General features: G+C 37.1%; 1 protein-coding gene across 2 annotated transcripts in view; it reads right to left on the minus strand.

Annotated features, from left to right (window-relative positions):
- ankrd6b (ankyrin repeat domain 6b) overlaps nt 1-13,151 on the minus strand; it is a 40,241-nt gene that overhangs the window by 11,397 nt on the left and 15,693 nt on the right. For both annotated transcript variants that reach the window (XM_007570603.2, XM_007570602.2), the window contains 6 exons: nt 12,128-12,226; nt 10,373-10,471; nt 7,473-7,571; nt 3,363-3,461; nt 2,154-2,252; nt 330-407 (listed from right to left, as the gene is read on the minus strand). In XM_007570603.2, the coding sequence (XP_007570665.1) occupies nt 330-407; nt 2,154-2,252; nt 3,363-3,461; nt 7,473-7,571; nt 10,373-10,471; nt 12,128-12,226 (573 nt within the window). The remainder of the gene's footprint in view (nt 1-329; nt 408-2,153; nt 2,253-3,362; nt 3,462-7,472; nt 7,572-10,372; nt 10,472-12,127; nt 12,227-13,151) is intronic.

Genomic DNA, 13,151 nt, shown 5'->3' on the forward strand with positions numbered 1-13,151 from the left:
TGTTGTAGAGTCATTAAAGCTAGAGGAGGTGACACATCTAAGCAAGAAAAATAAAATAGCTGATGATTATAATAAACATGTACTAAAAGATAATAATATATCCTATTAACTTTAATGCAGAAAATACCACTAAAAGTAGGATCCGTTCTAAACATTGGACTTGTAGTGTGTTTAAAATTAAAATCCTCATACAGATGAGACTTTTTATGTACTTGAATATCTGCCTAATTGAATTCTTTCTCCTGAGGGCTAAAGCAAGAGACTAAAACTGTCCATTTTGTTTGAGGATGATTGTGTTTATTGTTTCATTAGTCATCAGAGCGTTGTACCTGGGGAGCCTTGGTTAGAAGCAGAGCCACCTCTGGGTTGTTGTGATCTCTGGCATGGTCCAAAGCAGTCTGACCTGCCTGAAGACACACACAGCAAAGTAAAGAAGCTGAGCGCAGCTCTGGTACCTGGCAACATTAAATGATGTTCTCTTTACAGTCATATTCAGTCTTTTAGAATATATGTTCTGATGAGGCTCATTTGCCAGATTTAAAGTACTTTATGAAAAAGAACAAAAAACTTTTTTATGCAGGTAGCAGACAGATGTGAAATTTAATTCATCTAAATGTCCCTTCAAACAGAGAACCATGTTTAGTCAAAGCCAGTTCTTATTTCTGAACAGGACAATTTGACCTCACCAGGTTGGTCATCTCAAGCTGTTTATCAGAATGTCTGATAAGTGAAAAAGTTTGAGTAAGATCAGTGGTCTCATTTTGTTAAATGTAGAAGTCTGAAGGCTGCTAAATAATTCAGCCACTGAGTTTTATTCAATAAATGATTCAATAAATTAGTTAATGTAGCAGTCCTCTCAGTCAGGAGGGAATTATTATTATGGCTGATCGGAAAACCTGGCAACAGCCTGACGACAGAAGGAAAGAAAGCAATAAAAAGAGCTGTGCATGATAAATGATACGTTTTCTGTCTGTGAATCAGAGCTCCTCTTAGCCTCATTTCAACTTCTATTTCATCATCAAACTTTCACCTGAGCCTCCAGCCCCATTTTATTCTTATAATAGTTGTGCAAATTGCAATTATTGTAATTCTTGATTTTAGCTCCCAAATTATTTTTTCTTTGTTAAAGTGTTTCTTGCATTTGTTTGAAAAAAAAAAAACAAAAAAAAAAACAACCACTGGAATCTTGAGTTATACCGACAAATCTGTTATTCTTTTCTATGTAAAAAGTATATATTTTTCTGTAAATTAAATTTTCATCCTTTTGATTAATTTTGAGAAGTTTATAAGTTGGATTGATTAACATATTATTTTATGTAGTTTAGCTTTTCTCATAGCTGAGCCTTATTGCTCAGTTTAAATTGTAAATTGAAGTCTCATATTCTAACCATTAAAATTTGAAATACATATTTGACTTGCGTGTCTATTGTTCTTGCTACTTAATAGAAATATACATGCAAATATAAGGAACTGATTGCTCAAAGAATTACAGATTCCTTGAAAAATGATTCTAATAGATACAGCAAGAGCACCAAACCAATTGTGTTTAATGAACATAATCTATTTTTACATCATTGTGACTTTTATTAGTGAAGGAATGGGGAGGTTTTACCTCTAGAATGAATCAGTTCCTCATCTGATAAAGATGCTTGTAGCTGACCGAGCAGCACAAAAGTTGTTGTTTTTAATTTATATAAGCAACTATTTTGTCTGTCAAAGTTCTGGATTTTGTCAAAGAACATCAACAGTAACAGTGAAATCAATCTGACAGTTTCACTGAAATCTGCCTGCCAGAGTGTAGACTCAAGTAATATATTTGATAAGACTAATTAGACTTTTTCCAAGACGACACATTGTAGAACATTGAAAAGCAAATATCAACTAGTCTGTTGGTAAAGTGAATGTAGTTCAAAATGCTTAGGTGAAGCATTTTGAGAAAAGATCTTGGGACAGATTCTCATGAAGTAAGTGTTTAGTTATACTGAATATTTATTTATTGGAAAGGGTTTTTATTTTTGCAGTATTTAAAGAGACAGAACCAACTCGATGGCTTTTGTTCATTACTGTTTAAGTCTTATTTTAACGCCCATTACAGTAGAAACAGGTTCCACTACTTTGTGGTGTAACAATGATAATCAGTAAAATGAACCCACATTGTTTTGAATCTGACTGTCTGCTCCAGCCTCCAGTAATAGACGAACAGTTTTCTTGTGGTTCAGGGCAGCTGCCACATGGAGTGGTGTGTCTCCAACCTGCAGGACAAACAAACTAATTAACATGCATAGAGTTGTTGGGATTCAGGGTTAGGTTAGACATTTGACAAGTAGGCTCTGAGTGTGCAGATTTGGTTTAGGAACAACATATATTATCTACATCTTATGGAGAATGCAACTGGCCTGTCACAATGACCAATTTTGCTGGACGATAAATTGTCCCAGTAATTATTGCAATAAATCATAATATTGTCGTTTTGAGACCATATAATGCAAGTCAATCCTTCAAAGACCAATACACTGTCATTTTATTAATAATAATTAACACCAATATTCTTGCTGGAAAATATTTTAAACATACAAAATAAATAAATTAAACAGAAATAAAAGCTACATACAATCTAAACCATAAATAAAATAGGTAAAAATAATCATCAGAACAGAAGCGATCAATTTATCATGCGATTAATTAATTAAATGATTATTGCAAGAGGCGCAAGTGTAATCTTATGTGCCATCATCTGCTGGTGAAGCAGCATCTGACCCAGTGACTTAAAGAAGCTCAAAGAGCCGCTGAGGACAGCTGCTTCTGTTCTGGCAACACCCTGAAAAACCTTTTTTGTCCAATGATGAGTACGAACAAACACAGATCATCGTCTACATCAGTCTGTTATGGAACAACACAATGTTTTAACCCTTGTGCGTGCGAGGACTGAGGCAAACATACAAGGACTGAGGCAAATGATACAGGTGTGGTGTCGGCTGGACCCCATTTGTAAACACAAGGGTTAAGCCAAATGCTTCTTCAGAGCTGCTACAATACTGACTGCTACAGGAGATCCTTCCTGACACCAGGATCTACAACAACTCTGAGGAAACCTGGGAGGCTCAATGGTAGAGCAAGCGTCCCACATACACACGTCTGATTCCTGGATCTGTCCATCTTCCTGATTTAATTTAAGAGGCACACCTGACCTTGATTTATGTTTTAAAAGATTTTTAATTTTCCTGATTTATTGGTCAAAATAATATGATTAAAAATAAAGTAGGTGGGATTCTGGCCACTTTTGCCATTAGCAGATAAATGTATGACATGTTTTTCCAAAAAAAGCTTTGAAAATTTCCCTGGTTTTTACTGAACAGACTTACTGTGTTCTTCTCTGACACTGAACAAAAAGCTCCCAGCAGGATGCGCAGCATAGCCACGTGATTATACCGAGCAGCCACATGCAGACAGGTGTCGCCTGCCTGGAGACAAAATACAAGTTCATAAACTCAGATATCTGTAAAACAGGAGGGACATGACCAACAGAACTTATTAAAATACTCTAAATATTTTTTTTATTCTTAAATTTTTAAAACACTTGGGTTCAATCCACCTTTTTTTCACTGCAGGTGCTCAAGAAACCATAATAAACCAAACAAAAACAGAAATGCAACACTTTTGTTTATGTTCCCATTTTTAATGAGCTGAACTCAAAGATCCAAAACATTTTCCATCGATCCTGGAGATGAACATTTGGATGTGGAGGTCCTGGGCTGGTGTGATTAATGCACTACAGAATGTTTCATTGGGCACTTTGTTCTGCACATAAATGTTGTGCATGTTTCCAGATTTAAAACAATCTGGAATCATGTCCGTAACAGGCTTTTATCAGAAATGTTCGGCTTGTACCGATGTCTGGTCGGCCTGTTGGAAGATGAACCTCCACCAAAGTCTTTTCTTAATAATAATAATAGTAATAATAATAATAATAATAATAATAATAATAAAAACAGAAATCAGCTTGTCATTTTTCTTCCAGATTTATGCTTCACTTAGTATATATCATACAAACTGTTGTGAAAAAGAGTTTGCCCCTTTAACATTTCTGCTATTTTTTTGTCACATTTAAATGTTTTTGATCATCAAACAACTATAAGTATCAGATAAATCTTACCTAAGTACATACAATAGTTTTCAAATTATTTCAGATTATTCCATTTGCAATGAATTTGTTCATTCATTATGGAAAAGAACGATTCAAACCAACCAGATCCTCCTGCATCTTGATTTGTTTAAGTATAAAAGGTTGATCACTTACCTCCAAAAACCTTCCCTCAACAACCCTCCCAAGTCGTCCCTCCCACACACACACAACACACCAATAAGACGCAAAATTCCTCCACAATCATTTGAAGAACTCATAACCAGGCATTGTATCACAATCGGTTGATGCTATTTGTTGCTGCGAAGCGAAGGACAACAAAGTTATTAGGTTTTAGGGGATAGCTTTTCCCTTAAAAATTAATTATCATTTGAAAACTGATTTTGTATTTACTTTGCTCTCTTATGCAATCCCTTCTTCAGCTCACCAAGCAGGTTTTCTAAGGTCTATGTCTGGGACTATTTTCGCTGTAGTGGGAATTTGGTTGGTTCATTAAACACCCAATGACGATCCATTTTCAGTTTTCTGTCAGAATCCGCCATCAGATTGTTATGAGCCATTGATAAATAAGTTCATTTTCATAATAAAACATGTTCCTATACCAGCTTCCTTTCATTCTTCAAAAGATGAGACAATGTCAGTTACTAAGACTTGAGTGTCAGACCAGGGGTCTAAGTCAAGTCCTTAGGACACAAATCTACTGCTCTTAAAATAGACACCCATTTAAATAGGTGTCCTCAGGATATCAGGTACATAAAGAAAAGTGATTGTTACTACTGAGCTGCACACTTACTATGTGTGATCAAGGTTATCATTGTGTGCAGCAGAGATTTGAGGTTGAGACTCCTTTGAGATTTCAGACTTGACTTAAGTGTGTTTGTGCCATGAAGTCATACAGTTAACATTTTAATTGTTAACACAAAAGAACCATAAGATATGGGATTTTTAGTCCATTGCTGATGGGAATTTTAGTCCATTGCAGCCATAATGACTCATATTTCAAAGGCCGCCATTGCAACATGACAGAAACCCGCGGCCTCTGTCCAGACCCGACACGAGCTGAGGCTTACACTCACTGCAGCATCTAAAGAGAAACCACTACAGAGCACTGTAAGCTTTCATTACTTATAGTGTAAGACTCAAAACTATTCTTACTTCAGAACCTAAATGTGATTAGACCATATTGCACAAACACATATAATTTGGATTATGTGTGCATAAATCTCTTTGACTGGGTCTACTTCAGATAAAACTGTGGTAAAACTACCTTGTGTTGAGCCAAAGTTAAAGGAGTGGAATGACATGCTCAGTGGTGCAGCATTCTGCACAGCGAGGCCACCTGCATCCTCTCATGCTACTGATAAGCTGAAAAATGCTGATGCCATTTCCTACAAGCCTGTGGGAATTAAACAACTGAATGGAATCTTTCCACAATACTCATGTGTATGGAGTCCAAACAATAACTGGATCATTTCTTTTCTCTTTTATAGTGTTTATGCATGGGTTTTATTTCATAACGAAATGAAACCCATAACACTATTTTTCTTTTTTTTTCTTTTTTTTCAAAATTGTTCTGCACGTTTTTATCAAATGTAAACATTTCCACTGAAACATTTCTCAATAAGGTTTAATGTGTTTGTTGTGGTTTTACTCTTCTTATTTAACCATGATCTGTTCACATGTGGTATTAGCTTCCATCCTGGCTGATTCAGATGCTGCTTTAATTAAAACCATATTCGGCATTAAAATTGGACCTAAATGACCAGCTCACAGTGACCCACTTTGCATACAAAAAGTCCACATGGCAGCATTACATAATAGACTGAAAGCAGTCTATTATGCATTAGCATTAGCTGCTCTCAGCTGCTCCACATGCCTTCATTCAAACATCACACAAAGGAGAAGATGTCTCTACATCTCTGCAAAGATAATATAGCTTTATGATCCAGAAGATTTTTGGGAAATTATTGTAAAAACTGACGAGACAAAAGTTGAACTTTGCAACAAAAAAATAAATAATAATAATATTGATACAACATTTTTACAAAGAACATCATTTGTGGGGTGTGCTGTGGTGGTGCAGGGGTTAAGTACAACCCATGTATGGAGGCCTTAGTTCTCGACGCAGCAGTCGCAGGTTTGATTCCCGGCTTTGGCGACCTTTGCTGCATGTCTTTCCCCCTGTCTCATTACCAACTTTTCTGTCAATTAACTATCAAATAAAGGCCACTAGAACCAATAAAAGCTTTAAAAAAAGAAGAAAACAAAAAGCATCATTCCAACAGCCAGACATGGTGGTGGTAGCATGATGGTGTGGGGCTGCATTGCTACATCAGGACCTGGATAACCTGCCGTAATGATGGAACCGAGAACATTTTGAAGGGGAACATGTAGACAGGAGGCTCAATAGCTGAGGTCGACTGTATGTTTGCTAGGAACCAAAAGCAGAAAGATGTCAACACTGACGAAGGCTGCTCTGAGAGAGTTTACACACGAGTGAAGCTTCAAACTGTGAGCTCTTGGTGCAGCTGTGGCCATCTGCTGCTAAGACAATAACAAGCTCTTCTGGCACTTAGTTTATTGCGCAACAACAAATTTGTTCTCTTTCCTGTTTATGAAAAAAAATGTGTCACATAGTCTTATAACAAAGAGCAGGGCTTTGCAATTTATTTAGTATTTTCTTTTTTTTACATTTTAGGCTTTAAATGATCACAAAAACTATGGAATTAAAAAAAAGAATTATTAAACAAATTCTTCCACCAGATGCTACACAAGTTAGCTTTTGTTTTTAACAGCAACATTAACTCACTGAGTTGGTTTTTAAACTCAGTGAGTTAACGTTTTAGAAGTGGGGGAGTTTAACATTGACCAAACCACGGAATTATAATTTTTTTTTTTACTATAATTGAGCAGCAAAATTAAGAGATTATGTTGGTATGGAAATAGTCCAGCATCTACCCAGCTCAGAACCAGATGTCAGACTGCATCTCAAAGGCACAAGATCAATAAACAAACATCTGTTTCACAAAGTCTTGGTGCGTCATCAACTAAGGCCTAACAAACTCTAGCTTTCATTGGGGTTGGAACTCTTAGAGATTCACATGACAAATACTCAAAGTTAGAATGATTCCTGGTCAACATTTTGAAGCAGTTTCCAGTTGCAGGAACTGCCTCAAAATGTTAACGTTGGGCTGTACACTGGTTGTGGTGACCCACATGGAGCCAAAAAATATTGAAGAAAAAAAAAAAAAAAAAAAGCAATGTTTCTACTTTCATTTCCGGAATGTTGGCAGTGAAACATGCTTGTGCCTGAAGCCTGCTGAAAACCTACATGGTTTTGGCTGTCAGGTCGGGATCCACCGAGCAGCAGGACCTTGGAGCTCTGGGTGTGACCGTTCTGACAGGCCAGGTGGAGAGCTGTGTTCCCAGCCTGAAAACAGTCAAACACAGAATACACTATTGCTGACATTTATTTTTATCCATCATATACACCATTTTTTGATTTTTGTGATGTTACTGTAGAAGAAAAAAAAAAAGAAAAAGGAAAAAATAGGAAGCAGGCCATATTTGTGCAGCAGTTTGTCACCTCAGAGAGGTTCTGTATTGAAATGGGTTCTAGTTCTCTCACATATTCCTTCTGATTTAATACATGCAAATTTATCTGTCATGCTCTCACATTTAATCCTTATACATTTCTGTACCGATTTCTGTATTTCACAGCAGTGAAATATTGATTTTTGCTAAAATAAATGAGAAAAGAGATTTCAAGTAACCGGACATAAATGACAAATTGTTTGGTTCTTCATGTTCTGACCACTTATCTGTTACATAATCCTACTACTCTCCAATGTTTGCTATTATTCCAGCTCTTAGTATTCTGACTCTTTCATAGAAGCTACAACTGACAGCTTTTACAGATAAACAGAAAGCTGTAACAGCTGTGATACCTTCATGGAGGGAGAAATCAGCTACTGCTGACAATAACTTCAGGTTCTCCTCCCTGTCTCTCTTCTAGACAAAACACACAGGTGTAGAGGTGCCGTGCATGACAGCCTGGTCTGTGGGGCAGCTGAGGCTACTATCCAGTAGTCACCATGTCAATGGGAGTAGAAATTACAAAAGAAAATATAACCCAAATGAATAAACATATGACATCATTATTTATTTAACACCAAATAAAAACACCTCACTTTCAATGAGAGATCTGGCCATTTTATTTTCTATGTAGAGCCACAGACTGATCCCCTCCATGCCACAGTGTGCATAGAAATGAACATGTTATTCATTAGCCTGACATTGGTGCTTAAAACATCCATTTTGATTGGTCTGGTCTGAGATATGATTTTCTGAGACATCATATGCCATAATGAGTAAAATTGCAAAATATAAGAACTATTTTTGCTCTATGTGTAATCTATAAAATAACTGCTCCACTTTCTGAGATGACATGTACATGTTTCAACTTATAAGTACTAAAATCATTCAATGTTTACTGTGGTGTGGTGTGCAAAAGCAGAACAAAAGACTCATTAAGTCAAAGAAATGTCAGATCAAACTAATGTATGTAATCTGGCCAGGTCCTTCATCTGTAACACAGGGGCTTCCACATCCAGTCCCCCAGAGCTAAAACCATGCAACTTTTAGACACATTACTTCTCCAATACACCTGTATCATAGCAGATATTGCAATCTGCTATGATCTGTTACAGATCTCTTATGTTACATAGGCCTGTCACGATAACAAATTTTGCTGAGCGATTAATTGTCTAAAAAATTATTGTTGCGATAAACGATAATATTGTTTGAAGACCTTTTTACACTAATTTAATGGAAATGACATTAATGGAAATGGCAAGGGATATCCTGCAAAAAATAGATACACGTTATTTTCAAAAGAACACTTAACACTGGAACTGATAAACAAAATAAACAAAACAACCAAAAACAAAAATAAAATGAACTCTCAGTGTACTTTAACAAAAATGCACTTGAATAAAAACTAAACAACATAAAACCAAAGTAGAAATAATAACTACATTCAACCAAAAGAGTGCAGATTATGAAGTGTGTATACTATATTGCCCTTCAATAATCATTAGGTTTAGATAGAGAAGATGGACATATCCAACTACCTGATGCAATACTTGACTCATTCCTGCCCAGTTCACACTACACAATTTTTTTGCCACGATTTTCCCCTTACGACAGTCTTAGAATGTTAAACGTTCTAACATTGTCGCTTGCGATTTCGTAGCCGATCATCCTGTAGTGTGTCGTGTGTCACGAATGATCGGACCCAGTCGGTAGAACCTCGTGGCCGCTCCGATCTAAATCAGGGGGAGCAAGAACGCAGCCTGTTGAATGTGACAGGTAGCCAATCAGAAAGTGCGGATTTGTGCTTTCTGAGGGGAAAGCACGGAGGGGAATCCCAAACAACTGACACTGTGCAACCCAGAGATGATATGTGGAAACAACATTAATGTTTATTCAACATTTCGTGCAAAGAATATCCACAGAAATGACCAGAAGAGGAGTTGGAGCCAAATTGCTACCGCAGTTGTTAAACCCAGTAACTTTTCAGCTGTTCATCATTAACGTGACATAAATAGGTTATAATGGTATTCATTCAGTCAAGACTTTACGCTGACCCTAGCCACATGCATTGCAGGTAGATTGTAATAAAATATTGATTAATGCCTGGTTTTAAAATTAGTTAACTGGACTTGTAGCCATTATTTTGTGCCCATTGTTGGACACCAAATGGCACGATCAAACCCGTTATACGTAGGATTTCTGTCGGCTGGTGTGTGGTCTCTCAGGTTTTGAAAATGGGCCGACAATCAGCCGACAGTTCTAAGATCGTGTAATGTGTGCTGAACATTAAACTAAGGAAATGAGGAAGGGAGGGTCAGTGGAGAGCACCGGAGTTGAGCATTTTTTTTCATCCACTGTCATCAATAGAAAGAGAAAAAGGCAGGAAAAAATTATAAAGCCAATAAATTAAAATAAGGTCGATAGCTTTCATTTATCGTGCGATTAATTGATTTACCCTTTATCGCGACAGGCCAAAAGTGATCAAATGAATGACTATTAGCAGGCCTCTGAAAAGCTCAGTTACTGCCAGTGAGGGAACTGGGACGCATGTAAAGTTGTAAAAGGGTGGTAGATCTTGATGACTGGACCTGGGCAGCCCTGCTATATATTGCCCTCACATGCTCTGATATGATATACCTTATTTTTGGCATGAACGTTGGCTCCAGCCTTCACCAGCAGTTTCACACACTGACTGAATCCATGCCAGGAAACCTCGTGAAGAGCGGTGTTGCCATCCTGACAGTGTGGAACACAAAAAGCACATTTCATTTCAACCCCTATCTCACACATGAAGTCATCTTTTGAGAATCTAGATGTTAAATGACCCATTAAATTTTGGTTATGAGAACTCTAGAAAGGTCAGACATCTGTCAAAACGCTTGAGAGCTTTACAACTAAGCAGCAGCTCATGTACTAATTATCACCATAATTAAACTAAAAGAGTTACAATATTTCCCTTTCAGACACCTGGAGTAAAGAAGCTTATATTCTACACAAACAGTTTGTTATCCAGCTGTGGAAGATTTTGTTTGAGTCAATGAACACATTTTGAGAGTGCCCTATATTTGAGGTCTTGATAAAGTGCTACACCACCACAGGCCATTCAGCATTTAAAAAACTTCAGTCTTCAGAGGCACTATTACCTGTCGCTATCTGTTTTTGGATTGTCCACAAAGACAATAGTGATAAACTATTAAAGCTCTATCAGATTCTAAAATATACTCGTTACCATGGTTTTATCCCCGTTCCTCCACCTGTAGCTTTGCCTGACTGACAAACGTGATCATAGTTGCAGAATCTAAAGATATTCACCAATGCACAAAAGGTTGCAGTCATCCAAAACACTAATTAATGTATAACTTTGCCAAGCATGAATCAGTTATGTTTTTCAAACTTTGCTTAAGCCAGAAATTGACAAAGAAAGCAAAGCATGAGAATCCATAAAGCCTAATGACACAACTAACTGTCAAAGCCTCAGGTTCACATTCTGCCACAAATAATCAGCAAAAACACAGACACATTTTACAAAATGGTATGAGTCACCAGTGCAGAGCAGATAGTATTTATTGGGCTGCTAAACATTTCATACTGGCTAAATGTATCCAGCACACAATGTTTCTGTCAGTTAAGCATAACTTAATTCATTTAATTCATTTCAGCTACTTTTAACAGTAGTTGATTGAAAATTCCAGATTTCTAATTTGGATCATATTTGGAGGCAGATGGAGCAACTTCCCCAGTCAAGCTATAGTTAGAGATTAAAAACAGTTTTGACAACAAGCTTCTAAAGCACAAATTAAAATATGATGCTCACAAATCTTTGTTTTTTTGTTGTTGTTTGTGTTTGCAGATTTTGGGTCTCAAAGAAACAAGGTGAGCTTTAGCTCTATCTACTGGGAGATCTGGCTTCAGCTTCATTCATGAAACATCTGGTAATATTACATGTTTCCTTGGGATCTGTAGGGATTTTAGCTTTGTTTTAGATTGTGCCTGCTGTGCATAAATCAAAGATTAGTTTAAAGAACAGAGCATCTCTGAGTTCTACCACAAATGGAAGTGAATGGGAAAGTCAGCATACATGAAAACACTCAAGATTTTTTACAGTTTCAGCTTTGCACCGAGTTTGGAGTGACTGGATAAAGTCACAACAAAACAGTTACTGGTTATAATTTATCGTTGCTATTTTTATTTTCGTGAGAAGAAACTTTGTGAATTCTCTCACACTGACTCGGCTGCATCGTGTATTCAGCAGGCTCTGATGGATCAAGTGATGCTGACCGTGAAGCATCACTTCAAAAGCCCTGGACAGAGGGCTAACTGGCCCTCTGTCCAGTTAGCATCTGTGTGTTGTTGTGAATGAGTGTGAGCCTTTGTGTGGCTGTTGACTTGCACCTTATCCTGTCTCTCCAGTGCACACCCTTCCTGGATGAGTGCGCTGATAATGTCAGTGTTTCCCACCACGGCAGCACGGTGTAAGGCTGTCTGCTCCCCCTGCACACAGACACAGGCACAGCAATGAGAAACCTCTGACGCCAACAGACATTAGTAACAACAGTAGAGACTCACGTTGTGTAGTTAGGATTAGGAGAAACAGTTTTTATGGTATGACTAATTAAATCAGCCAACTTTATTGGAACGACCACAGAAAAATCTAGAAACCAGAACTCACAGCAGTGCAGCTCCTTTAATGTCATGTTATTATCAGATAATCCTGTCTTTGTGTTCAGATCACATCACAGAGAATGTGGTTAAAGCTAAGCAGAATGTTTGAAGTACAGAGAGGTGCAGTCTATCCAGGCTTCTGAAGTCCGTTTTAAAATGTCAAAATGATAACTCCTTAATTAAAGACAACAATACAACCTTCAGACTTTTTAATTATAAGAAAGAGGAACAAATGGAAGTTTAAGGATCATGCTTTAGTAGTAGTAAATGAGCACAGGTCTATCAGGTTTAAATGTTGGTGTCATACAAAATAACACAAACGTTTGCTCAGTAATTTGTGGTACTTGAAGAACACTAGAGTGACCAGTAAAAATGTCACATATGATCACATTTTTAAATTTAGAAAACCATTTATTTTAGAAGGATCTGCTGAACATCAGCCCATTTAAATATTGTCCAAAGTTAAGACTATGCTGCTGGATACAACATATAAAAAGAAAAGTATCCTAATGGTAGTTCAAAATTATTGAGGTGTGAGAAAAAAAGAGTGGTCAAAATACCTAAATCTACAGAGATATACTAATATTAACAGTTTGCTGTTAAAGGGTCTGGAACACCTGAGGCTGCAGCAGGACACCCAACGTATGGAAGAATCATTGTGTCCCTCAAGGCCCAAGTGGAAAGGTTTAATTCATTGGATCAGATTAAAAACAACTCAAAATCGTAAAAACATAGCTTGTAACTGATTTAGGGC

The sequence above is a fragment of the Poecilia formosa genome, unplaced genomic scaffold (assembly GCF_000485575.1).
Source record: "Poecilia formosa unplaced genomic scaffold, Poecilia_formosa-5.1.2 Scaffold264, whole genome shotgun sequence".
Taxonomy (NCBI): Eukaryota; Metazoa; Chordata; class Actinopteri; order Cyprinodontiformes; family Poeciliidae; genus Poecilia; species Poecilia formosa.